The sequence below is a fragment of the Crocodylus siamensis genome, chromosome 9 (genome assembly GCF_052110815.1).
Source record: "Crocodylus siamensis isolate JL-2025a chromosome 9, ASM5211081v1, whole genome shotgun sequence".
NCBI classification, from domain to species: Eukaryota; Metazoa; Chordata; order Crocodylia; family Crocodylidae; genus Crocodylus; species Crocodylus siamensis.
In genome coordinates, this window is record NC_143403.1 from 42,887,527 (window position 1) to 42,914,353 (window position 26,827).

At 49.0% G+C, this 26,827-nt stretch overlaps 1 protein-coding gene across 5 annotated transcripts in view; it reads left to right on the forward strand.

Moving 5' to 3' along the window:
- PSKH1 (protein serine kinase H1) overlaps positions 1-26,827 on the forward strand; it is a 94,106-nt gene that overhangs the window by 11,412 nt on the left and 55,867 nt on the right. Inside the window, exons 2-3 of one of the 5 annotated variants that reach the window (XM_090062297.1) lie at positions 1,216-1,297; positions 3,073-4,100. In XM_090062297.1, coding sequence (XP_089918423.1) covers positions 3,153-4,100 — 948 coding nt within the window. In that variant the 5' untranslated portion in view covers positions 1,216-1,297; positions 3,073-3,152. Of the gene's footprint in view, positions 1-1,213; positions 1,329-3,072; positions 4,101-26,827 lie in introns of those variants that run through there. The other 4 variants (XM_090062298.1, XM_090062299.1, XM_090062300.1 and 1 more) reach the window with 4 other exon arrangements.

The window sequence follows — 26,827 nt, forward strand, 5'->3', positions numbered from 1 at the left end:
TTGATTGCCTTCCCTAGTCTACACAGGTAATGTGGGATGCAGTTATAGTGGAACTTAGTTTTAGTGCGAGACCTCCTCCAACCACATTTGCAGGAGACGCATATTCATAATTCCCTTCCTCCAACTTAACCTGTCAAAAAAGTACCTCTGGGCAACACCCCTTCCTCATCTCTGGGTGAACCATGATCTTGCATGTGCTCAGTATGTGGGAAAGGGATTTATTATTAAAAAAAAATTATTATTTTATAAAAGGGACTGAGTTTTAGAGGATGCACACGGTATGCCACCCAGTGCATACAGGTAAGACTGGTATCATGACACAACCTTTATCAGCCTTTGCAGTCCTGGCTCCAAAATAAGAAACAGGAGAAGATGGTATATGCCTAACATAGGAAACTTTTCATAGGTTCTTTTCTCTAAAGTGGCTACACAAAGTCTAAACATTTAGGCTAAGTACAGACAGTCAAAAAGCTTGGGGCTGAATTGATTCAGTCGTTGCAGGTTAGTCTAAGCTGCATAGATTAAATTGAAACAAGTGAACAGGCATTTACCTCTGATTTAGGAAATGCAGCCATATGCTTGCAGTGGCTCAGGCCAGAACCCTGGAGGCACTAGGGCATGGCCTTCTGGCTGTGTGCCCACTTCCTCTTCATGCTGCCACTGAGGTTGCTGGGATTTACAGTCCAAAATCAGAGCAGGACTCTGCGAGGATGGTTCATCACTTCCTCTTCCTGCTTCAGGTGCCTCTGGGATTTGTAGTCCACAGTCACAGCCAACAGTAAGTTTGAGCAGAGGAAGTGGTGTTTAACCCCAGTCCCTGGCCCCAGACCCCCAGCTGGTGTTTGCCTGGAGGGGGCATCTCCCTCCCCCCCCCCCCCCCCCCCCCAGCAAACTGGGATGCATCCCTAGCCAGGCTTGTTGTGTCCCCCCCGTCAGCCTTCTCTCACTGCTCCAGCTAGGGAGCAGAGGGCAGGGCAGCCCTGCTTTCTGGAGCAGACAGCACAGCTGAGTCCAGTGCAGGGCTGGAAAGCATGCTGGGATTGCTGGGGGACTCTGATTTAACTTGAAACAGGAGGGGGTCTGGGATAGAAGGTTCATACACTGGTTTGAGCTAAATCAGTTAAGTGAGGTACTACATTCAGCCAAGGTTATCTTAAACCAATTTTGGCAATTTTGAAACTGGTTTATGTACAGTGAGCTTCTGTTCTGTTACAGGTTTAAACGAGTTTCGGATAGCCTTGGAGCACAGCAAAAGCAACCAGTGCTCAACTGGAAGGAGATATCGTGTGGATTCTTGGTGGGATATGTTTCAAGTCCAGGATTATTTGGTATTTTAACCTTGGAGACTAGTGCAGTCAATGTGCTAATCAAATCAATGGATGATACAAAGATAAGAGGGTTTGCAGACTCCTTGGGGACTAGAATATACTCTGGTCTTTGTGTGTTTGTTAGCAAAATGGGTCCAAATCTATCAAGTATGGGTCCAAATCCCAAAAAGGGAAATGGGCAGTAGTAAAGTATAGCAGGGTGGTGCTCTAGAACAGGGGTTGTCAACCAGGGGTATGTGCACCCCTGGGGGTACTTGGGAAGGCCTTAGGAGATATGTGGCAATGGCGTGGAGAAGTGGGGGCACTTCCGGCTTTGCCATCTGCCTTCACTACGCGTGGGGGACCCCTCCACCCCTTCCCCCTGCTTGTCCATCAGCCACCGGCCAGGAGACTCCCTGCTTCTTGACTGGCTGCTGGGGGTACACCAAACAAAAAAGGTTGAAAATCCCTGCTCTAGAATAGGGGATTCTGGCTGGATGGCTATAATATCAAATGTCTTAGAGAAGAGATAATTGTTGACCTGGGTTCAGTTTAATAGAAGCCTCTTCTATGAAGTGGGCAGGGTGACTATTGCAGTTCTCACACTAGTGGTTATACTTTAGCTGGAGGATGGTTTGAATTTGGGCAAGGCTGACAATTCGAGAAAAACCAGGGGAGAGCAGCTAAAATGATCAAGGGTTTGGGCATGAAGCACTATTGGAACTATGTAAGGGAGCTTAGCATGAAGAAGAGACAACAAAAGGGACAGAATTGCTTGTAAATAGGGAGAGCAGTGTTGTAAATTGGGTCCATATCAGCTATTGTTAATGGATGAGGATAGAGCAGACTTACAGTAAATGCTGGGAAAACCAAAGGTGAAGTTCAGTGTAAGGGAATTTTGTAGGAAGAGTTCAGTTAGATAGGTTTTCAGGGAAGGTTGTGGAATGCCTTTAATTAAAGATATTTGAGGCTGTGAATAATTCCTGGATGATGGCTTCCTTCAAAAGTGTAAGAAGGAGGATGCTCTCACATTAAAGATCAATGTTCACTGCTCCCATAATCCAGAGGAATGGGCTAACTCAGAGCTATCTAACTTCTAAGTCCCTGGGAGCTGTACCTGATGAGGCATGGGTCACCGGGCTGTGCTGTATGCAGACACTCCCCAAACCCCTTGCTGCACCATGCACCCATGTGGGCAACCCCTCCCCATCACTGCATTGGGAACCCCCACCACATTTCACTGTGCCCCCTCCCTCCTCCCTCACTGCAGCATCAGACACTTCTCCCTCCCCTGCCCTACACATGGCTCTGCACCAATTCTCAGCTCTCCATGCAGTGTGCTGCATTGCCCCATCCTCTGGGGTGGAAGCAGCAGCTGGAGGAGGGAGGGGGAACTTGAAGACTGGCTGCAACAGCAGAAGAGGTGGCTGTGTAGGAGCCTCGTGGCTGCAAGTAATCTGTCATGGGCTGAATGCAGCCCATGGGCCGCCAGTTGGACAGCACTGTGCTAGCTGATCCCCGTTAGGCTTTCTTTTGGGGTTTCCCATTGTCCACAGAGTAATAGTATTTTGTACTCACTAGGATTGTACCACGTGTTGGCTGAAGTGCAAGTGTAAAGCCCTCCACTTTTCTTTCTAGTGTGGCTGCACCCTTAGTCTGTGCAGTGGGGTCCTGAATGTCTTGTACAGTGTTTAGTTTGATGTTACAGATCTTTACTACCACAATACCTACTTTTTATCTTTCTCTTATCTCTCTTTCTTGGAAGGTTCAGATGTGGAAGTTGTCACAGATAAGGTCGCTGCTGATGTTGCTGTGGGAGAATGCCTTGATTAGTACCATTCAGTGATGGGCTGTGGGACAAGCAAAGTGCTTCCCGAGCCCCCCAAGGATGTTCAGCTAGATCTGGTTAAGAAGGTAGAGCCTTATACTATTCATAACAATGACATCTACAAACACTTCATCAAGGATGATGGTGGGACTCCTATCAAAGCTGGCTCTCCTTCCCCTCCTCGGCACACCAACCCCTATCCCAGTGGCCACCTGCCTATGCACTTGGAGCAGCCTGAGACCCGAAAGAACAAGGTGGCAAAGTACCGTGCCAAATTTGACCCCAGAGTGACAGCCAAGTATGACATCAAAGCCCTGATTGGTCGAGGCAGCTTTAGCCGTGTTGTGCGAGTGGAACATAAGGCTACTAAGCAACCCTATGCAATCAAGATGATAGAGACCAAGTACCGGGAAGGGAGGGAAGTGTGCGAGTCAGAGCTTAGTGTCTTGCGACGTGTCCGGCACACGAATATCATCCAACTCATTGAGGTGTTTGAGACCCAGGATCGGGTCTACATGGTGATGGAGTTGGCCACAGGAGGGGAACTCTTTGATCGAATCATTGCCAAAGGTTCTTTTACTGAGAGAGATGCTACCCGTGTGCTGCAGATGGTATTGGATGGGGTCAAGTACTTGCATACACTGGGCATCACACATCGGGACTTAAAACCAGAGAATTTGCTGTATTACCATCCTGGAACAGATTCAAAAATCATGATCACAGACTTTGGGTTGGCAAGTGCCCGGAAGAAGGGAGATGACTGTCTAATGAAGACCACATGTGGGACACCAGAGTACATTGCTCCAGAGATCTTAGTCCGGAAACCGTATACAAATTCTGTCGACATGTGGGCACTGGGTGTGATCTCTTATATCCTCCTGAGTGGGACTATGCCATTTGAGGATGACAACCGTACCCGCTTATACCGGCAGATCCTGAAAGGAAAGTACAGTTACTCAGGGGAGGTGAGTGTTGTTTGCAAAAGCCGAACCAAATGGGGCTCCAAACAAAGTGTTTTTTCTAACTAAGGAACCATCAGAGATGTGATTAGAAGCATTAGGGAGCATTAGCTGACTTTCAAGAAGGACTTCTATTTGTCTTTTAAGTTGGATTTTCATGTTGGAGTCCATCACCTGTTTATTCTTTCAGGCCTCTATATCTGTTCATATCTGCTTCCTTTTCCTTGGCAACCTAAGATGTTTTACGCCTGTCATTGTTGTATATAAGGGTGCAAATTTTAAACAGGTAGATTTGGTGCTGGCTTCCTGCAGAAAGCAGTAGATCTACAGTTCAGGCCCTGTAAAATCCTTCTATTCTAGATTCTCTCTGCTTTGCAGTGTAGACTACCTTGAGCTTCAGATTCCTTTTTTGAAAAAACAAAACAAGCGTTTTCCTGTAGGACATCATAGAAGGAAATGTAAAGCATCAGAACATTGCCTGGCTTCTGGTTTTAGCTGAGCCAACCTCAGTTCTGTTAAACTCATTTTGGATAGGAGAGAAGTAATTTTACGCTGAAAATGAAATTATAGATAAGCTTTTGAAAAGCTTCTTATCGCTTTCATTGAGACATAGTGTCTTCAATCATTTTTTAACACAAGACTGAAGTTTCTGAAGTACTTTTGGGAGTTTTGCCTTAAAGCCTTTTCAGAGTTGGTTTAATCCTAGTCTCCCATTAGATTTGATACTTTTGATCTGTTTTGCCTGTTCTGTACCTTAAGTGGATATATCAAGTAGAGGTACACTGATACATCAGTCCATATCATATCAGCACAGATAAAATGAAAATAGACATTATTGGCAATCCACTTTTTTTGGTGATATGGCTGATAATGTTGGTGATAAATGCCGCATGAATGTGCAGCCACAGCACAGCACGCAGGTGGCTAGGAGGGCTGCTCATGGAGAGCAGTGTCTACCTGGTAAGTCTGGTGGGGAAGGGGCAAGGGAAGAGGAAAGGGGTCTGGGGGGGGAAGACTGAGGCTCCCTGTGATAAGTGGGGAGTGGGGCTGGGATGCAGGATGGAGCCGCAGCTCATCTGGGGATATTGGGGGGGGGCTGCTCCCGCTGCTGCACGCACCCCTGGAGGAGCCATGAAGGGCATGTGCCCCCTGGATCTGTGCATGCAGTGAGGGTGGTCTGCCACTGTAGGCTGGGGCTAGAGATGGTGCCAGGCTCTTGCTAGAGGGGAGGGTTGGGCCAGGCTGTGCTGGGGCAGGCAGTGGCGGTGCTGCAACAGGGGCTATGGCAAATTTTGGGGTGGCTGCAGCCCACCCCATAGCCACCCTCCCAGTGCCGCTGCTGCCCACCCTGAGCACAGCCCAGCCCAGCCTAAACTCCCAGCTGGAAAAAGCCTGGTGGTGCCCCCAGCCTTCGCCACGTGCACATGCCCTTCATGGCTCCCCTGGGGGTGCTTATAGCAGCAGGATCTACCCCCCTCTCCACACACCCCCTGGATGAGCCTGTCCTCATTGAGGGGTCTGGTGAATGTTGTTGGTGATTAAGTGGCACTTTTTCTTCTGAGTCAGCACTAGAACACTCCTCCACTAATAGTGGAGTAGAAGGTATACTGCCTCCAGGGGTGTCATTTGTCAGATGAGACATTTGATCTTGACATTTTGTGGTTGTCAAGGATCCTACAGAATTTTCTTATGATGCATTGGGATTAAATCAGTGTCTGAGCAAGTTGTATGCTGCCTCTTCAAATTCCAAGTTTCACTTGATTTTGATAGCCTTCCTTTCTTGTGTTACATTACTGTGTTGCTGTATGCTGTTAAACATTTATCAGGTTGTGACCCAGAGGTGGCACCAGGCTAGCAGAGGATGTAGCACTGATTCCAAGGGTATAGCAGCTTGCAAAGCAGTATGAGACCTCTGAAGGATGGAAAATGTAGAAAATACCATTCCCATCAGAGCTGGTATTGCCAACTGTTGCTAAGGTTGCCCAACACTTTCCATTGCAAGTCTGCATCATCAATTGCTTGTGACTTGGCCAATTTTTTAACGGTTTAGGATGAATTTTTTCATGCCAGGTGTCTGTCAGGCTGAAAGTTCTGGAAAATGTTTTTATAAATATGTTGACAGTAGGGGGATTGGGTTCCTGGTGGGGTGTGGGTCTGAGTGGTTTGTGGGCAGTAAGAATGTTCCAAGTCTATTGTATTTTGAAAGTGCATGTATACAAGCTTGTAATATGTTGCCTGTGTCCGGGAGCAATGATTACTATATGTGATCTTTCTGAGGATTGTTCTAGAAAGCTATACAATTCTTTTTTGTTTGGAATAGTCAGAAGATGCATCAGTCAGTAGCCTGTACTTGTGGGCCATCTGGCTTCTGCTGTTGTAGAACCGATGAAAGCGAAAGTCCTGCCTGATGTACAAGATTAAATAAGCCTATATGCCTGAATGGCTGATACACTTGAAGGCTGCCATATACTGGCACAGATGTAGCATTGTGCTGCCCAATGCAAGGATAAATTGTAGGTAGGAGAAAAGGGTCATAAGTCCAGAGGAGCATAGCTGGTTTCTAAGACGGCCCAGTCATTCTTTCCAGGCAGTGCATGTTCTCTGGGATGGTAAAGTGGCTGCTTTCCTGGTAGTCATGGAGGATTGTTCTTCTATATCTCTTCTTCTATAATGGGGAAAATGTCAGAAGTGAGATTTGTCAGGTTGTGGCACTGGCTCCCAGGAGAAAGGGTGGGGCCCCCTTGGCTTGCTGCATTTAAATCTAGACTGGACAAAACTCTTGAGAATCTACTGTGGAGTAGGGCTATGAAAAATTTTGCCATGTGCTTCATTTCAAAACTATTTCAATGCATTTTGAGCTTGAAACAGCAAAATAGAAATGAAACAAAAACTTCAAAACAGCTTCAAAACAAAATGAGGGCACTTGAAACTTTGGAAACATTTTGAATTTCGAAGCAGCCTGGTGGCGGGAGGCACTGGAGAGCCAGGGCTGCTCTTCAAGCGGCTCCGCAGCACCATGGAGCTCAGCCTGGCAGTGGGAGGCGGAGTGCAGCCCTGGCTTTCCCCATCTCCCACTGCCAGGCTGAGCTCCGTGGGGCTGGCGGAGCTGGTCTGAGCGAAGCCCTGGCTCTGCCTGCCTCTTGCCGCCAGGCCAGATGACAGGAGGCTGCTGCTGCTGCCTGGGGCCAGCGGCAGCATCAGTCTTTCCCAGTGCTGGGTGCAGGTTGCGCCCAATGCTAGTCCCAAATGGCAGCAGCAGCCTCCTGTCATCTTGAGCAAATCTGGGGGCCCGCACCTCCAGGAGGAATCCAGCACAGCCCTGCAGCCCTCCTGGGGATGCGGGCCCCCAGATCTGCGCTGGATGACAGGAGGCTGCCACTGCTGGCAAGTGTCATGTGTTTTGTTTTTTGAAGTTTGAGATGCAGTTTCTGAGAAACCTCTGCACGTGTCCCCTTGAAACTTGGCATGCTTCATGCCCTCAGAAGGGGCTACCATCCCTACAATTTTCATCCAAATCAGGCAAATAAAGACAAAGTTTTAGGCATTTTCACGATTCCCTATGATAGCTTATGGGTGAAATGTCGAAACAGTTTCAATGAAATGACAAAACGAAACACTGTCCCTTTGAAACAGTGAAATGGACGTCAAAATGAAGTGATGTTGTTTTGCACAGCCCTGCTGTGGAGAAAAATTGGTCTCGGGCAGGGAATGCAGAGAGATGGTCTTGATAGGAACAACTGGGTTTTTTTCAATTCTCACTTTGAGACTATGAACTCAGGGTGTATATATCAGGGAAAACTCACAGGGGAGAGATGTACAAGATTGCGCCCAGTAGTTTTATGCTTGTGCTGGGCTGGTTGAGCAAGTGTCAGTGGTGAGGGTGCTTGCAGGACAGGAGGGAGCTGCATACTAACCCTGTTACTAGAGGTGCACTGATACATTGGTCCATATCAGATCGGCACCAATAAAAGGAAAATTGACATTATTGACAATCAGCTATTTTGGCTTATGTGGCTGATAATGTTGCCGATAAATGCCACGTGCATGTGCACAGCCATGGTACAGCATGCAGATGGCCAGAAATGCAGCTCGGCAGCATGGAGAGTTGCATTCAGCTGGTAAGTCTGTTGTGGGGCAAGGAAGGGGCATGTGGGGGAAGACAAGCCCCCATGGTGAGGGAGGGAGTGGGGCTGGGGCAGGCGCTGCACAGGTTGGGAGGGATGTGGGATGGAGCTCTGGCTTATCCAGGGGATGTGGCTCCTGTTGCTGCACATACCCCAGGAGGGTGTGATGGGGCATGTGCCCCCTCGATCTGTGCATGGGTCGGGGGTGGTACAAGGCTCTTCCCAGTGTGGGGTTTGGGCCAAGGCTGTGCTTGGGTTGGGCAGCACTGGGAGGAGGGCTATGGGGTGAGCTATAGCCACTCCAAAATTTGTGGGGCAGGTGGCGCTACCCCCTCCCAGTGCCACTGCCACCTGCCCCGAGTGTAGCCTGGCCTAGCCCCCCTCCCGCTGAGAAGAGCCCGACATTGCCCCAGCCCTAGCCCACAGTGGCAGCCTGCCCTTGCCCTGTGCGGAGATCTGGGGGGCACATACACCCCAGGAGGGCATGGGGGGGTGTGCAGCTGCAGGAACCACTCCTTCCTTCCACTGTGATCCCCAGATGAGCTGTAGCTCTGTTCTGCACCCTGCTGCAGCTGGGCAGTGCCTGCCCCTGCCCCAGCGCGGGCCCTACTCCCTCACCATGGGGACTCGATCTGCTCTCTCCATGCCCCTTCCTTCCCCTATGCCTTTTCCCCCACGACAGACTTACCAGTCAGGTAGACATCAGGGCTGGAAGGGACCTCGGGAGATCATCGAGTCCAGCCCCCTGCCTGAGGGCAGGAAGTCAGCTGGGGTCATAGGATCCCAGCAAGATAAGCATCCAAATTTCTCTTGAAGGTGTTCAATGTAGGTGCTTGAACCACCTCCAATGGCAGGCTGTTCCAGCCCTTGGGGGCTCGGACAATAAAGAAATTCTTCCTTATGTCCAGCCTGAAACGGTCATGTAGTAGTTTATAACTGTTTGACCTCGTCATCCCTTGGGGCACTCTGGTGAACAAATGTTCTCCCAGATCCTGGTGGTCACCCCTGATAAACTTATAAGTGGCCATCAGATCACCCCTGAGCCTGTGCTTTTCCCGGCTGAAGAGCCCCATGGCTCTCAGCCTGTCATCGTAAGGTCTGTTTTCCTGACCTCTGATTATATGCACGGCTCTTCTCTGGACTCTCTCAAGCTTGTCCACATCCTTTTTGAATTGTGGGACCTAAAACTGGACGCAGTACTCCAGCTGCGGCCTCACCAAGGCCGAGTACAAGGGGAGAATGACGTCCCGGGATTTGCTCGAGAAACATCTATGGATGCAAGCCAGCATTTTGCTCACTTTACTAGCCACAGCATCGTATTGCAGGCTTATGTTCATCTTGTGGTCAATGATGACCCCCAAGTCTCTTTCTTCTGTATTGCTAGCCAGCATAGCACTGCCGAGCTATAAGGATACTGGAGGTTTTTCCTCCCAAGGTGGAGAACCTTGCATTTTTCAGTGTTAAACACCATCAGGTTCTCATCCGCCCATTTGGTAAGCCTGTCCAGGTCAGCCTGGATCATCCTCCTATCTTCTGGTGTGGATGCTTTGCCCCAAAGTTTGGTGTCATCGGCGAACTTGGCCAATCCGCTTCTGACTCCAATGTCCACATCATTAATGAAGATGTTGAACAATATGGGTCCAAGGACAGAGCATTGGGGGACCCCACTGGTCACAGGGCACCATGACGATTGATTTCAGTCTATTACCGCCCTCTGGGTCTGACTACGGAGCCAGTTTCCCAGCTAGCAGATCGTGGTGAACCCAAGGCCACAGTTGGCCAGTTTTACCAAGAGGTGATTATGGGATACCAGGTCGAAGGCTTTTTTGAAGTCAAGATATATGACATCAATTTCTTCTCCCTTGTCCAGATGATAGGTCACCTAGTCGTAGAAGGTAATGAGATTGGTCAAGCAAGACCTACCTGCAACAAACCCGTGCTGACTATCCCTCAGGATGTTGGCGCCGGCCAGTCCATTAAGGATGGCCTCTTTAATAAACTTTTCTAAGACCTTCCCTGAGATAGAGGTCAGGCTGATGGGCCTGTAGATTGTTGCATCCACTTTCCTCCCTTTCTTGAGGATAGGCACCACATTGGCCTTCTTCCAGTCTTTGGGCACTTCACCAGAGCACCAGGAGTTCTCAAAGATCCGTGCCAGAAGCTGGGCTATGATGCTCGCCAGCTCCTTGAGTACCCTGGGGTGTAGATTGTCAGGCCAGCTGACTTGAAGGTATCCAGCCTCTCCAGGTGTTCCTTCATGAGGTCAGCATTAATGGAGGGCAGGGGATCATCCTCACCTGGACCTCCCTGTCCCGTAGTGGGCACGCGCGTCCCATGGGACTGAAGAAAGACTGATGCAAAGTACGTATTTAATAGGTTGGCTTTTTCCTGGGTGTCAGCTGTCAGATGTCCCATCTGGTTTAGCAGGGGTCCAGTGTTGCCCTTGCTTTTCCTCCAGCTCCCCACATACCTGAAAAAGGACTCTTTATTGTCCTTGATACTTGAAGCTAGTTGGAGTTCAGTTGCAGCCTTGGCTTTCCTGGTTTGCTCCCTGCAGGACCAGACCAATGCAGAATATTCCTCCTTGAAGGTGAATCCCACCCTCCATCCTTTGTAGACTTTTCATTTTAGCCTCAGGAGGTCTGCTAGATCCCTGGAGAGCCAAGGGGGCTGCTGTGCCTTCTTGCTGCCTTTCCTCCAAGATGGAATAGAATTAGCTTGTGCATTGAGGATTGCTCCCTTGAGGAACAACCACTCTTGCTGAACTTTCCTCCCCCTGGGGTCTTGGTCCCTTTGGGCCTCACTGACAAGCCTCCTGAGCTTGTCAAAGTCAGCTTTCCTGAAGTCAAGGACTTCCGTGTTGCTGACTGACTTGCCAGCTTTATGGCGGATGGTGAAGGTGATCAGCTCGTGGTTGCTGTCACCCAGCTTCCCATCAATAACTAGGTCACCGATTAGGTCATCCCCAGTTGCCAGTACCAGGTTGAGCAGCGCTTTAACTCTCGTTGGCCCATAGACTTCTTGAGTCAGGTAGAGGTCATCCACACACAATAGGAAGCTTTGTGACTGCTCGGATTTTGCTGAGTGATCCTCCCATGAGATGTCCGGGTAATTGAAGTCACTTGTGACAACCATGGTCCTGGAGTATGTGGCCTCAGCCAGTTGCCGGGTGAACTCCTGGTCAAGCTCTTGTCTTTGGCTGGGAGGTCTGTAGTAGACTTCCACCATTGTGTCCCCTGTGCCATGTTCCCCACAAATTTTAACCCAGAGGGTCTCCAGTTGTCCACCCTGGTTGCCAATATAAGCTTGCAGGGACGTGTAGCTTTCCATAACATAGAGAGCTACACCCCCGCCCCTTTTATTAACTCAGTCTCTCCTGTACAGGGTATAGCCATCTCTACCCACGGTCCAGCCTTTGGGAGCTCTTGCCTTGCCCACAGATTGTACCAGGGCTGGGGTAGGGGTGGGCTCCCTTAAGTGCCTTGGCCTGCTGGCTTTGCAAGCGTTGCTCAGTGGGCTAGCAGTTGCGGTAGTCCCTGCGTCCCCCAGCGGGCTTAGTTTAAAGCCTGGTGGAGCACATCAGCCAGTCTGGCTAAGAGCCTCCTCCCCAGGGGAGAGAGGTGGAGGCCATTTCTTCCCAGCAGCTTGCTGCCTCTCTCGCCAAAGAGTGGGCTGTGGTCATGGAAGCCAAAGCCTTCCTGATGACACCAGTGCCACAGTCTTTGGTTAACTATCTGGATCCTCCTCTCCTTCCTCAGCCCATACCCCCGAGATTGGGAGGATCGAAGAGAACACCACCTGTGGCCTCAGACCCTTTAGCTGTGCTCCCAAATCCCTGTAGCGCCTCATGACCCGGCTGGGAGCGCTCTGGAGCGCTCATGTCATTGGTGCCCACATGAATAAGGAGCATGGGATAGTGGTCTGTTGGCTGGAGGAGTTTGGGGATATTCTCCGCAATGTCTTGGATGTGGACCCCCGGGAAGCAGCAGACTTCCCAGGCTAAGGGGTCAGGGCAGCAGATTACCCCCTCAGTCCCCCTCACTATGGAGTCTCCCACGACAAACACTTTGCGTTTTGTCTTGGGGATAGCGGGGACAGTAGCTACAGTTGAGCCTGTGTTTCCTGTGGGAGCTGACAACTTAGCCGGCTCTGCTGGGGCTGCAAGAGGTTTGCACCTGTTGCTGAGCTCCAGCAGGGCAGGGGCCGTCATGCGGCAGGCCTTAGGGCCCTTGACCACCTTGATCCAACCCCCTGACTGGACAGAATGGGAGGTCCCAGAGTCCTCCCTTATCCTGGAGGGAGACCGTGGTCTACCCTTTGGCTCCTGGGGGAGAAGAGCCTGGCAGTAGAAATCTATTTCCTGCTCACAGTCCCTGATGGTACGCAGTCTCTGGACTGTGGCCTGGAGCTCTTCCAGCTAGTGTGCCAGAGACCCCAAAAGGGAGCAGACCCCACAAGGGGAGGTGCCCATGCTCCCAGGCCCCAGAGCCTGAAAAAGGGACAGGCAGCCCCTGCAGCTGAGAGCCAGGGGCTCCATCTGCGTGCAGCCTGGAACCATGGGCTCTGGGTGGCCATCTCAGAGGTGCCATGGGGGGGCAGCAGACCCTGAGGGGTGCGTGAGTGCCCATCCACGGCATGCTGCTGGTAGGAGGGCTGGGCCTGAGTCTACCTACCCTAGGGGGCTTGTAGACAGGGCCTTGGGCTCTCCCGTGCACCCTCCTGCACAAACTCCATGCTATCTCACGCACTGTCAGACAAGCGCGGCTGTTCGTGTGGCTCCCTGGGGGGCTGGGGCCAAGTAGGGGCCTGGGTGGGGTGAGACCCTGCCCGGCTCCTACTCAGCTGCTTCCTCTCACACTCTAGGAGTTAACCCCCTCCCACCACAGGCCCTGCTTACCCCCGGCTGTGCTGGGGGTTGGTGGGGGGCTCTGCAGCTGCCGAGGGGAGGCCCCGGGGGGGGGGGGGGGCTTCAGGGGAGCGGGGGCGCAGCGGGCTTTCACCCACGTGTTTCTCACCGCTCCCAGAGCCTAACTGAGGTTTTTTGCAGTTGGCGGGCCCTTTTAAACTATGCGCATGAGCAGTGGGCCCGCTATCGGTGGAAAGCTGCTCCCAGGGTAGGGGGGACCCGGAATTCCGGGGACCCTGCCCCACTGGAGGGACCAGTAGGTACCCTCCCCCTACTTCTCTCTCTCCCTGGGGGGCTGGGCCAAGTAGGGGCCTGGGTGGGGCAAGACCCAGCCTGGCTCCCACTCAGCCGTCTCCTCCCACTCTAGGGGTTAACCCCCTCCCACCATGGGTCCCACTTACCTCTAGCTGTGCTGAGGGTTGGTGGGGGGCTCTGTAGCTGCTGGGGGGTCTCTGGGGAGCTTTGGGGGAGCAGGGGTGCAGTGGGCTTTCACCTGCACGTCTCTCGCTGCTCCAGGAGCCTGACTCTCCAAGCTGCTGGGCTCCATGTTGGCTTTCAGATCTGTATCAGCTGATATGGCTTGTTAAAAATCAGCCATCAGTATCAGCCCAAAACGTTTGTCGGTGCACCCCTACCTATTACCATAAAACTTCACAGCCAGTGGTAGAGAAATGAGGCGAAGAATCAGAAGAGGTTGAGACCAACTTTCTCTGGTGTAGCTGGGCTCCAATTCCAGGTAGAGAATTCAGAGACAGATTAAGAGAGGAACAGAAAACCAGAATGCATGCTGACCTGTGAAGTATTCACATTTTCTTGACAAGAGATGAGCTGACACTTGACTGATGTAGTTGCTGTCTGAGAGATATCTACTTATCTACTTACCATTGCAGTTCACAGGAACCTCGTGCTGTCGAAATAGAAGAGGCTATTAGCAAATCAATAGTCAAGGTATTCCATAATAGCTCATTTGGATACTACTGACAGCACTGCTCTCATTATTGCACCTGTCTCCTCTGACAGTTCCTAAACTTTTTGGAGTAATGAGTAGAATGAGGTTATGAAGATGAACTACAGAGAGAAAGTAACTTGGTAAGCTCTGCTGATGATGCCAAGTCTCTAAATACAAGTTCCGTAGTCCATCAAAGCTGTATTGTGGCAGTCTTTATGTTAGGAAACTCAGTCTCTCCCCACTTGTCTTATTAGACTGGTCTCACCGAGTGGCAGAAGTTTTTTTGTTTTTTTTATTTGGGCGTTATGGCCTACTTCCAAGATTTTCTATGTAGCATAAAGCATAGGGGTGCACTGATAAAGATTTTTGGGGCCAATACCGATAGCCGATTTTTAAGGTGGCATATCGGCTGATACCAGTCCGATTTTCTGATATGCAGCTCTTCAGCTTGAAGAGCTGCATCCAGCTGGTAAGTCTGGTATGGTGGAAGGGGAGGGAAGAGGTGTGAGGCAGGGGCAGATCAAGACCCCTGCGGTGAGGGAGGGAATGGGGCGGGGGCCGAGGTGGGGAGGGGCGTGGGACAGAGCCACAAGTGGCTTGTCTGGGGGGTGGGGAGGGTGTGTGTGCGCCCCTTGGAGCTGCACAGCACGTGGTGGGCTGCAGCTGCAGGCATGGGACGGAGGCATGGCTCATCGGGGCGGAGGGTTTCCACCGGTGTGCACACAGCTCATCTGGCGCTCGTTTGGCAGCTCCCACCACTGCTTCTGCCCGTCATCTGGGAGGGTATGGTGGGGGAGTGTGCCCCTGGATCTGTCCAGCCGGGAAGAGCCCAGCCTACCTTGCCCCGCACAGATCTGGAGGCACAGGTACCCTCTCCCCCCCTGTGTCTTCCCAGATGAGTGGTGGGACCTGCCAGACAAGCACTGGGCAAGCTGTGTGCAGCAGCGGGAGCCCCAGCCCCAACCCCAACCCCACATCCTCCCTCACGTTTGGAGGCCTTGATCTCCCCCTGCCCCCAGTGCCCCTTCCTCCTCTCCCTTCCCCTCTCCTCTTCTACCACAGCAGACTTACCAGCTGCATGCAGCTCTCCATGCTGCCGGCTCTGCTCCTTACTGCCTACACGGTGCGCTGCAGCTGCGTGTACATATGGGCATTTATTGGACAAGTTATCAGTCGAAGCAGCTTGATTTCTGTTGCAAAAAATTTTGTTTGTATCGATGTATTGGTATACTAATGTATGCTGATCTGATATTGGACTGATGTATTGGTGCGCCCCTAATAAAAAGCAGGCTGTTTGTAGCACAGCTACAAAAACATTCAGGGCTTCTGGCTGGCTGCTGAAGCAGGAGAGTGAATCACCAGCACTCACTGAGATGGAATTAGAACCATCTTGTTCCAGAATATGTCCTTTGAGTGTTTTACTGATTTTCCCCCCCCCCCCAGTTGTATCCAGCTACTTAACACTCTTGCATTAGGAGGGAGAACATGTTGCCCAGTGGGTAGATCAGGGACTGGAAGGTTAGGACTCCTGGATTTTATTCCTGGTTCAGAGTTTGACTCGCTGATTGACTTCTGTATACCTTTTGTGGGAAACAGATATTTCTTTTTGTTGTCTTTGTGCCACCATAAAAATTTTAATGGCAGCACAAAGCAACAGCAAATAGACATCCATACGTTTTGTCTGGATGCCAGTTTGGCCATGACAAAAGGCAGCAATAAATTGTTGGGGTGTGACTGTCTGGTTGACATTATGGTGGGAGAGTGCAGGCATTCCCCAACCAGCCTGGGCAGGTGCTTCCAGGCCTTGAGAAGCCTGCATAGGATTGGACTCCTCAAGCCCTGGGATTCTTTGCCCAACTTTTGCTAAGAGACATGTGCACATGGCAATTTCTGAAGCATGAACCCCAGAGATTGCTGGGGATGCACATCTGGAAGCAGGGGATGCACTGTTTGGTGTTCTGCAAGATCAAAGAGTGGGTCAGTGGGTGACATGTTTTGCCCATTTAAATGGATAAGCTGTGCTAGGACACATCTCAGCACAGCTGATCCACTTCATTTGGGGATATCTGTTTCTAGCCTTAGTTACTTCACCCAGGAATTATTTTATTTTTTCCCATTTTTCTTTCCCCCCCATTTTGTGTCCAAATGCACCTAGAGCATTACATTTTATAGCAATTAAACATGCTCCAAAAATACGGTACAAAACTTAGTGTTGTGAAGATTCCTTGATGATGGTTTGTAAACTGCAATGAGAACCTTGTACAAGAGGATTTAGGGCAGGGGTGGGCAGTTATTAAGGCTGGAGGGCTGCTTAATGAGTTCTGGTGATCTGTCAAGGGCTGCAAGGGTAGCCCCACCTGTGGTCACCATCTTGGAGCTAGAAGTCCTGCCCCTAACCTCTGCCATCTGAAGTCCCTCCCCTTGTCCTGGAAGTACTCCTTTTGGAAGGTGGAGATTGCCATCTTGGAACCAAAAAAAAAAAATCGTATACTAAAAATTCAAAAATCTACTATAACATTCTTTAATTTTATTAAAAACATTTTTTGTCCTGATTTATTTGTTTGCATATAGTGTATATAGAGGTGATTGCATAATAGCTCAAAATCCAGTTTTATTCTTGTATATTGTGTGTGTGGGGTATGTGGTTGGTGAGTGAGGGCCAGGGCCTGTGACAATTCTTTTTGCTTATGGGGGGGCTTTGTGGGCTGGATGGAATTGTGTGGTGGGCTGTATTTTGCCCACCCTGGTTTAGAAAATAGCAGCATTATTTTGCTGAAAGACCTGCAGTATCTTCCTCTGTGAAGTGTTTCCACCTGTGGGTGCTGTTCTTTTTTTGTGAGTACCAGATATTGGCACAGGATGTTGTTATGGGAGAGAGCTGGGTCATACCTTGAAGACACAGATGTCTTCATGCGATCCATTGTTTTACTGGATAAATAAATGCAGCTTGGTGTCTCAAAAGGCTCAATTCCAGTCCCCATAAGCAGTGCCCTGTTGACCACAATAGCTGGGGAGACAAATGGGATTGAACCATCCATAGCTGTGTCAACAGTCTCTTAATACATTTTCTTTGTGGATTGCAGGTAGTTGTCTACAACAGAAATGACAGCAGCCACATGGTGAATGGGGCATTTTGTGTGGGAGAATATATATCTTACTGACCCCTCCTTGGTTGTTAAAGGGGCTGTTTTGCATTTGGGAAAAGAAAGTTTTGATGACAAGAACTGATTCTACCCGTTCAGAAAAGATTTTTCTGGACATACCATGTAAGTGTTGCCGTGTTTGGTGCCAAAGGTACAAGACCGTAATGACCTCATATTCTTTTCCATAGCTGTCATGAGGGACCTACTGAATTCATAGTGGAAGTAGAGTGTGTGGTGGCTCCTTTCATCTTGCATGTTTTCTGCCCCCCTCCCTCCTCTCGCTGCTGATTTAGTGGAGGACCCCACCACTCCCTTCTGATCAGCAGGGAAGCTAAAACTGTGGTTTTAAACATGACACTGTTTTTGCCTTCTCACCATTCAGCAGCAAACACCAGGGTCATCTGGGGCCCCATAGTTAATCAGTGGAAGGAGGCAAAAACGGCACCATATTTAAAAGTGCAGTTTTTACCTCCTCGTTGATCGGGAGCAAGCTGCAAGCGGAGCCCCTCCACCAATCAGTAGGAGGTGGGGTGCAGGGAAACCTGCAAGATTAAAGGAGCCACAGCACACCCCACTTCTGCCAAGGATTTGGTAGTTCCCTATTTATCACCTTTGTAATGTGAACGTTTCACATAATTGCTCTAATCTGAGTACACACTGTCCCTACTGTGAAAGGTATTACTTGTTTTAGACCCAGATTCTCCTGCATCTGTATTGCTTCTTTGAATTACTGAATGGAATTTATTGAACCCCTCTGTTATTCTGTAAGAGTGAATCCGTATTCTTCCTTTTTTCATTATACAGCTTGAAGCACTCTTACCTACTTTAAGGATGTGTGCCTTAGTTTTACTGTGGGCAAACTGATATTACTGGTGAGAAAATCACCTACTCAGTGTGTTTGAAGCAACAGTGATGCATTCCTTAAGTCCACTCATATATTTTGGGGATTTTGGTGGCCCATTTAATGCTGGTGAAACAGAAAACATTAGTGTCATGTGGTCTCAGCTTCCATGTTGGAGGTGGAATTATTTCAAATGAGACTGAGGCTGAAATCAGTTCCATGATTTGTTGGTTTCCACGTGTCCACTTTTCTTGGGTAGACGTAAAATGCACTTCCAGCGCTTCCAGATGTGCAAAGGAGGAAAGAGAGGAATGACAAACTTGTAGCATTTCCAAGAAAGGGGACCACATTTGCATAGTTCCACAAAGTCCTTTCCTAACTGCAGTCTAATGGGAGAAATTGATAAGAACGCAGGCGATGAGCACATGTTTTTTGGAGTTGATAAGTTTTTGTGTTTTGTAGGTCATGCAAGTATAGTTTAATTTCCTTGTTTTCTTCTACAGTTGTGTTCTAGGTGGGTGGAATAGATGTTCCAGGGGGGAAAATGAGTCTTGTTTGACGTTTTGCAGCTATGAAAAAAAACCTGTTGGTGTGAATTGCACTGCGTATGTGACTGCCCTTCTCTCTGTGGTGACTCATTCTATTTGAAACACTAATGCTGTGCCCTTCCAGTTGGCTTGCCTGCTTCATTTATTCCACCAGAGGCATTAGTGATAACTTCATTCTTCCTGCCAGAGCTTTCCCTGCTAGTTTGTTTTTTGTTGATCAGGATCTTGCTTGCTTGTTACTCTTTTTGTTGGTATTCTTTGTTCTGCTCCAGCTATTAGTTTGGATCTATCTTAGGCTATTTTTCTAATGTTTCCTCTCTTGCTTCCACTGCTCAGCGGTGGGGTGGGCAGTGGTGGTGCTGGGAGGGAGGGCTAGGGAGTGGGCTACAGCCACCCCAAAATTTCCCATAGCTCCCCAGTAGGCCCCCTGCAAGTGCTGCTGCTTGCCCCACCCCACCTCTGTCTGCCCCAGGCACAGCACTGGCTCAGCCCTCCCCACCGGGAAAAGGCTGGTGCAGCCGCTGGCCCTGTGCTTACAGCGGGTAGCCCACCCTAGCCCTGCACACAAATCCGGGGGGCACATGCCCCCTGTGCCTCCCCCGAAGGTGCATGCAACAGTAGGGAGCCGCCCACCCCTCACACCTCCCAGATAAGCTGCCTATGGCTCTGTCTTGTGCACTGGGCGGGCAGTGCCTACCCCAGCCCCACTGCCTCCCTCACTATAGGGCCCTTGATCTCTACCCCCCATGCCCCTTCCCCTCTACAGACTTACTGGCTGGATGCTGCTTTCCATGCTGCCAGGCTGCATTCCTGGCTGCAAGCATTCTGTGGCTATGCGCATGGATGCAGCATATATTGGTAATGTTATTGGCTACACTGGCCAAAAAAAGCAAATTGCTGATAATGTCAATTTTCCTTTTATCAGTGCTGATCTGATATAGACCGATTTATATTAATAGAATCATAGAACCTGTAGGGACCTATATGATCATCAATTCTGCTTCCTTGCCATGGGCAGGAAGTATTGGGCTCAGATGAGCTCAGCAATGTGCCTGTACAGCCTAACCTGGAACACCTCCAAGGAGGGTGACTGCACCACCTCTGCTAGGATTTTGGTAACCCTTACAGAGAAGAAATTTTGCCTTGTATCCAACCTGAATTTACTCTTTATTAGTTTATGCCCATTGGTCCTCGTCTTCCCTTTAGGTGCCCTCCTGAATAGTTGCTCTCCTAGTTCTTGATGTCTCCTCCCCCCGAGGTACTTGTAGGCAGCTATCAAGTTGCCTCTCAGCCTTCTCTTCTTTAGGCTGAACAGGCCCAGTTCCCAGAGTCTCTCCTCATAGGGCCTACCCTCCATGCCCTTAATCAAATGGTGCCCCTTCTTTGTACCCTCCTGAGCTTATCCATGTCCTTCTTGAAGTGTGGTGCCCAGAACTGGGCACAGTTCTCCAACTGAGGCCTCACCAGCACTGAATAGAGAGGGAGGAATACCTCCCTGGATCTGTTGGCCACACTGTGGCTGATGCACACCAGAGTTTTATTGGCCCTTTTGGCAGCTTTGTCATACTGTTGGGTCATTTTAATCTTCCAGTCGATTGTGACCCCCAGGTCTCATTCAGATGTTGTGCCATCCAGTAAGCCACCACCCACTGTATAGTTGTGGTGAGGGTTCTTCCTACCCAGGTGAAGGACCTTGCACTTCTCCCTGTTAAACCTCATCTGATTTTGTTCTGCCCATAAGTCCAGTCTGTCAGGGTCCTCCTGGATCTTTGCCCCATCCTCTGGTGTGCCTGCATTTCCCCACAGCTTGGTATCGTCTGCAAACTTAATCATTGCACTTTTTACCCCTTCATCCAAATTGTTAATGAATATATTGAATAGCACAGGTCTGACCACTGATCACTGGGGGACCCCACTGGACATGGCCCTCCAGGATGAGGCCATCCCATAGATAACCACTCTCTGGAAGTGGCCTCTGAGCCAGTTGTCCACCCACCTCACTGTAGACTGGTTCAGCCCAGTACTCTCTAGTTTGTTAGAGAGAATCCCATGGGAGACATTAGGAGGTGCTACTTCACTGTCAGGGCGGCTAGGATCTGGAACCAACTTCCAGGCGAAGTGGTGTTGGCTCCTACCCTGGAGGTCTTTAAGACAAGGCTTGACAATCACCTTGCTGGGGTTGTTTGACCCCAGTACTCTTTCCTGCCATGGCAGGGGGTCGGACTTGATGATCTGCTCGGGTCCCTTCCGACCTTACTAACTATGAAACTATGAAACAAGAGTCAAAGGCTTTACTGAAGTCTAAGTAGATGACATAAACCTTGTGTCCCTTGTCCAGAAGGTTAGTGACCTGGTCATAGAAGGACACAAGGTTCGTGAGGCGTGATCTAACCTTGACAAAGCTGTGCTGGTTGCTGTTTAGCACCCCATCTGTTACCAGCTAGTAGTTGATGGCCTCCTTAACCAACTTTTCAAAGATTTTACCCGGGACCAAGGTTGGACTGACAGGCCTGTAGTTTGTTGGATCATCCCTTTTCCTTTTCTTAAAGATGGGCACCACGCTGGCCCTCTTCCAGTCATCTGGGACTACTCCTTAGTTCCGCAACTCTTCAAATAGCTTGGCCAATGGTGCTGCTATAAGTTTGGCTACTTCTTTCAGGACTCTTGGGTGCAGGTCATCTGGTCCAGTGGACTTGAAGCTGTCCAAACGTTGTAAAAGATTCTTCACCTGTTCTGGGCTGATTTTAGTGTAGGTTGTTACCTTCCCTTTGTTCCCTGGGCCTCTAGTCAAATGAGCAGCCCCCGTTGGGTTTCAGGAAAACCAACATAAAGTAAGTATTCAGGAGTTCTGCCTTTTTGCATGCATCAACTGTGGGCTGCCCCTGGATATTCAGTAGAGGTCCCACAGTGGAGCCCAATTTTTTTTCTTGCTCCTTATGTATCTGTAGAAGGACATTTTTGTTGCACCACTGTTTATTTGTAAGCTTTTAGGCTCGTGTGCCTTTCCTCAGGTGAAGGAAAATGTACTTCACAGACAGACCGACCAAGTAGACTAAGTAGAAGGTATCTGCTCCAAGGAGTTGGCAGTCTAGATTGGACAGCACTGAGAGAAGATGCTAAGCAAAGGAAGAACAGGAGTTAGAGCCTATGGTGAAAAATCAGTTATGCTTCAATTAAATGTGGTGATTGTTATGTCTTCTAGATAGCTTTCTTCTGTATAAATTAATTGATTCTGTTAAGATTTGTGATGTGTCTGTCAGGACAGCTGAAGCTGAAGATGGCACTTGTCCAAGGAGAATTTAGATATGAGTTTTGGCTGCCATGTGCATGCTAGCCACTTTCTACAGTTTTTAATAAAAACCACTGAAAAGTGACTGTACTTCTTGCACCTCAAAGACATCACAGGTAGAAATGGCATGGACCTTCTTTCTGATGTACAGCGTAGAGCTTCTAATTCTGTATGCTTCAGCCTGAAGCTGTTGTGGCTGTGTCTGTACTTCTTGCTTTGATTACTACGAATGCACCTATAGAGATTTTTGGGGCTGGTACTGATAGCCAATTTTTTTTAAGGAGGCTTATTGACCAGTACTGGTCTGATTTCTGATACAAGCTTGGCAGCTTGAAGAGCAGTGTCCAGCTGGTAGGTCTGTTGTAGCGGAAGGGAAGGGGCGGGGGAGGTTGGTGATCGAGGCCCCTGTGTTGAGGGATGGAATTAAGCTGGGGCAGGGGCTGGGGCAAGGCCTGGGACAGCTGCAAGCGGCTCTGGTAGGGCACTGGGGAGGGGGGGAGCACGTGCCCTTGGATCTGCGTGGGGTGGGCTGCCACTGGGGCTGCGTTGGGCTTTTCCTGGCAGGGGCTGTGCTGTGCTGAGCTATACTTGGGGTGGGCAGCAGTGGTGCTGGGAAGGGGCTGCAGCCACCCCAAAAGCAGCCATAGCCCTCCCCAACCCCCACCTTCCAGTGCTGCCACCACCCACCCTGAGCACAATGCGGCCCAGGCCCTCCTGGGAAGAGCCCCGCCGCGCCCCACCCTGCCCTGCCCCGCACAGATCCGGGGGCACCCCCCACCATGCCTTCCCAGACAAGTGGTGGGAGACACTGGACGAGCGGCTTCTGTACAAATGGTGTGTAGCAGCAGGCGCTGCTCCCCCCGTGCCCTGTGGAAGAGCCACAGCTCCTTCCTGTGCCCTCCCCGCCCCAGCTGGGCAGCGCTTGCCTGAGCCCCAGCCCCATTCCCTCCCTCACCATGGGGGCCTTGATCTACCCCCACCATGCCCCTTCCCTTCCCCCTCCCTTTTCATCACACCAGCAACATGCAGCTCTCCAAGCTGCTGGGCTGTGCTTCTTATTGCCTACGTGCTGCACTGTGGCTGTGTGCCTGCACAGGCCATTTATTGGGGCCGGCCATTTATTGGGGCCAAATTATTGGCCATATCAGGCTGATTTCTGATGCAGACAATTTTGTTTATATCTGTGTGCATCTGATATCGGACCAATGTATTGGTGCATCTCTATTGATTACTGCAGCTCCTGATCCCATATCAAGTCCTGGCACCAGATTCTTCTTACACTATATCAGATTCATCCTCATCCTGCAGACACTACAAATTTCATCTGTGCCACTATTTTCCTTTCTTGAACAATTATGTTCCTCCCACCACCACCTCTCACTCCTGGCTTTGTTACTCTTAAGCTGCCACTAATTTGGGGTCAGCATTGTCACCTTTTATATGTGGAGAGCTCTCCCTTGCTCGTTCATATCTCTCTGTAATACTGGTTGTGTTTTGTCTGTGTGTGTTTGTGAGATTACAGGGGCAGGGACTTGGTTTGTTTTGCTAGAGCTGTGTTCACTGAGTATATGAAGTGATATAATTAGTAATACCAGAATGTTGCAGGGTAATCAGTAGTAAAGTGTCTCTAAATTGTATAAAATATTGTTCTTGCTTACTATGATTCAGGTTTTCCTTAACTGTCTGTCTGCCAAACAGCCATGCTTGGCTAAGACTGAGTGACGCTGGGCAGAATGAAGCCCTTAAGGTACTTTCTGTCCAGAGAAAGCTTGGCTCTTGACTTACCCATGAGTAGATCCTGAAATGTTGAACAATAGTAACTGAAAATAAAATCAGAGGAGCCTCAAACATAGTGTCTAAACTTTTCCCATTATTGCATCAAAGCTTCTGCAGCATTATGCTTCTTAATGGGTGGAAAGAACCTATTCACATTGGTATTTCTATTTAAAAGTTTCTTCTCGCTTAGGAAAGTGGCTGCTGACATCTCCCTTCTCCATCTGTTTTCAGTGCTGCTAGGGGCTTTGTGAATCGCACAAGCTTTTATCCTCTGCTGAACTCTCCTCCCTGCCCCCAACAGCAGATGGAATGGGATTTAAGCCACCTTGATATCTAGCACCCTTCCTAAGGTCCCTGGAATACTACTTGTTTGGCAGCATGGTGCTTTACATGTCTCTTGGCAGGCATTGTTGTAGGATCCTGCTTATATGGAGTGTGTGTGTTTGAGAAGAGAAAGGAGTAACTGAAAGAGGTTACTCCTGCAACACTACAGTTACGTTACAGGAATGGATCTTCTCAAATGAGCCACATTTTTATGTTGTGCATGAACATAGCAGTGTCCATTCATAATGTATTGTCTACCCTGGAGACTGAATATATCTGTTTTCTGCATATTGCTACCTTGCATGTCTGCACAGTCAAGTCTTCTGGATGACCCCTAGCCCTATAATACTGAAACAATTAATGAACTGCATTGTATTGCACTGCATGCAGTCTGTTTAGCAGAACTCCTATGTATTTATTTATTTGTATCACAACTCTATCTGTAGGATCCATGCATGGAACAGCTATTTTGTCTTAATGAATTCCATCACAGGGACAGCAAGTTATAGAAGGGCAGGCCCAGTTTCTTAAGAAGAAAAGCAGATAAAATTTGGATAACAGTTGAACATTGGGCCAGTAGATCCATTAGTGCCTGCTTTTTCCTTTCCTGAGGTGCTCTTGTTCCCATCCTTTACAGGCCATGGGATGGGATGTGATAAACCCCAATATCAGCAGATGAGATGACTGGCCCAAGACTTCCAATCTGTGGCGAGAGCTGGGGATGATGTTACAGACACTTTTGCTTGCTTTCTTGCTGGTTTGGAGCTACTGTAGGGACCTACTTTTGTTATGTATTAGGGGAGGTATTGGCTTACATTAGCCTGATAAATGACTGTAATGCTTAAGGAGCAGTAGAGATCTAAGATCTCTGACAAACAGGACTGTGGTAAGAACAAACCTCAGCCTGGCTGAAGAATCAATGCAGAAAGGATCTGGGTTCAAGAGAGCTTGTCAGAAGTAGAATGCAAACATAGATGGTTTGCATTCAGGACCATAAAAGGCATCCTCAGGTAGGACTTATGGTGGGGGTATATGGGGAGCCCCATATAAAATCACTCTATTTCCTGTTTCCAAAAAGTGGAGGAGGGAGGGGACACACCAGGATGTACTGGGCCCCTACATTTCCCTTGCAGGTCTTGTCCTCAGGAATTAGACCCTAACCTCTGCAGGTTGTCTGGTGAATAGGAACAGTACCTCAGTCATCAGTATCAAGTGGAAAGGAACATGCTACCAATACATCAGAGAGAAAATCCAACCATTAGATCATCAAGTCTGGGATGGGCCATCCTGTGACACAGGAGCTACATCTGGCATGGGCAGCTTGTGTGTGCGGCATGCAGCAGATCGGGGAGGTGACAGGTACAGCAGCAGATAGGACAGGAAGCAAAAGGCGAAGCAACAAATTGGGCAGGAACCACAAGAAAGGAAGTAGATGTAATTTAAAGCATACATTCTAGTGTGCTCTGCAGGCTTGATTGGAAGGCACCAAGAGATGGAGAATCTACAACTTCTCTCAGTAGTGTGTTAAAATTATGAATCATCCTTACTATTAAAAATGTGTGCTAAACTACATTTTGAATATTTGTTGATTCAGCTCTTAAATATTGGAACCAAAGCTTATGTCTGTCTTATGCTGCAGTCAAGACACCCATTAGTTTTCTTTTTGATAAATTAAGCTGAATGAATTTGTTGAGCCTCTCATTATAATAATGTTTCTTGGCCCTCAAACCATTTTTGTGGCCCTTTTCCCTGCACCCTCACCAATATTGTCAACATCCTTTTTGAAATGTGGACACCAGACCCGTACACAGTCTTAAAGTATCCATTTTGACAATCCTGCATGGAGAGGTAAAAATTACATCCATGATTTTCCTTTTGTTTGTTGTTCTTATTTATACAGATTAAGCTTATATTAGCCCTTTTTTGCCACAGTGTGATTTGAAGAGGTTGCATTCAATTGTCAAGACTCTAAATCACTTTCAGAGTTGCTGCTTTCCAGGATTCAACCCTTCATTCTGTAGGGATGGTCTGTCATCTTTGTACCAGGATGTAGAACTACACATTTGGCTGTATTAAAACTCAATTTGTTTGAATTACCAAGCAGTCCAGTCCATTTTATATGACTGCCCTGTCTTCTTTGTTTGTTACTACTTGGCTGGTCTTTGCCATCAGAAAATTTTGAGTAGTAACTTTATTTTTAATTTCAGATCGTGAATCAAAATATTGTTTAGAACTGATCCCTGCAGAACCTTGATGTAAATTCCCCAATTCAGTGCTGATTCTCCGTTGACACCTACTATTTGATTTGCTACTTGGTTCTTTATCTGTTTGACACATTCTGCATTGATGTTCATAGATTCATAGGTTGTTAGGGGCTGGAAGGGACCTTGTAGATCATTGGGTCCAGTCCTCCTGCACTAGGCAGGAGAAGACAATTGGGGTCAAGTGACCCCAGCGAGGTGACTGTCCAGTCTCCTTCTGAAGATTACCGGGGTAGGTGATTGCACTGCTGCTGGAGGAAATTTATTCCACAGTCTGGACACCCTGACTGTGAAGGAGTTTTTCCTGGAATTGAGCCTGAAGCAGCCTTCCAGGAGTTTGTATCCATGGTTCCTGGTCTTCCCCAGGCGTGCCTTGGTGAACAGCTGTTCACCAAGTTCTTAATGTACTCCTCTGATGGTAGCGGTAAGCCGCTACCAAGTCCCCTCTCAGCCTTCTTTTCTGTAGGCTGAAGAGGCCCAAGTTCCTCAGCCTCTTCTTGTGTGGCTTGTCTTGCAAGTCCCTGATCATATGGGTGGCTCTTTTCTGGACCCTCTCAAGTTTTTCCATGTCC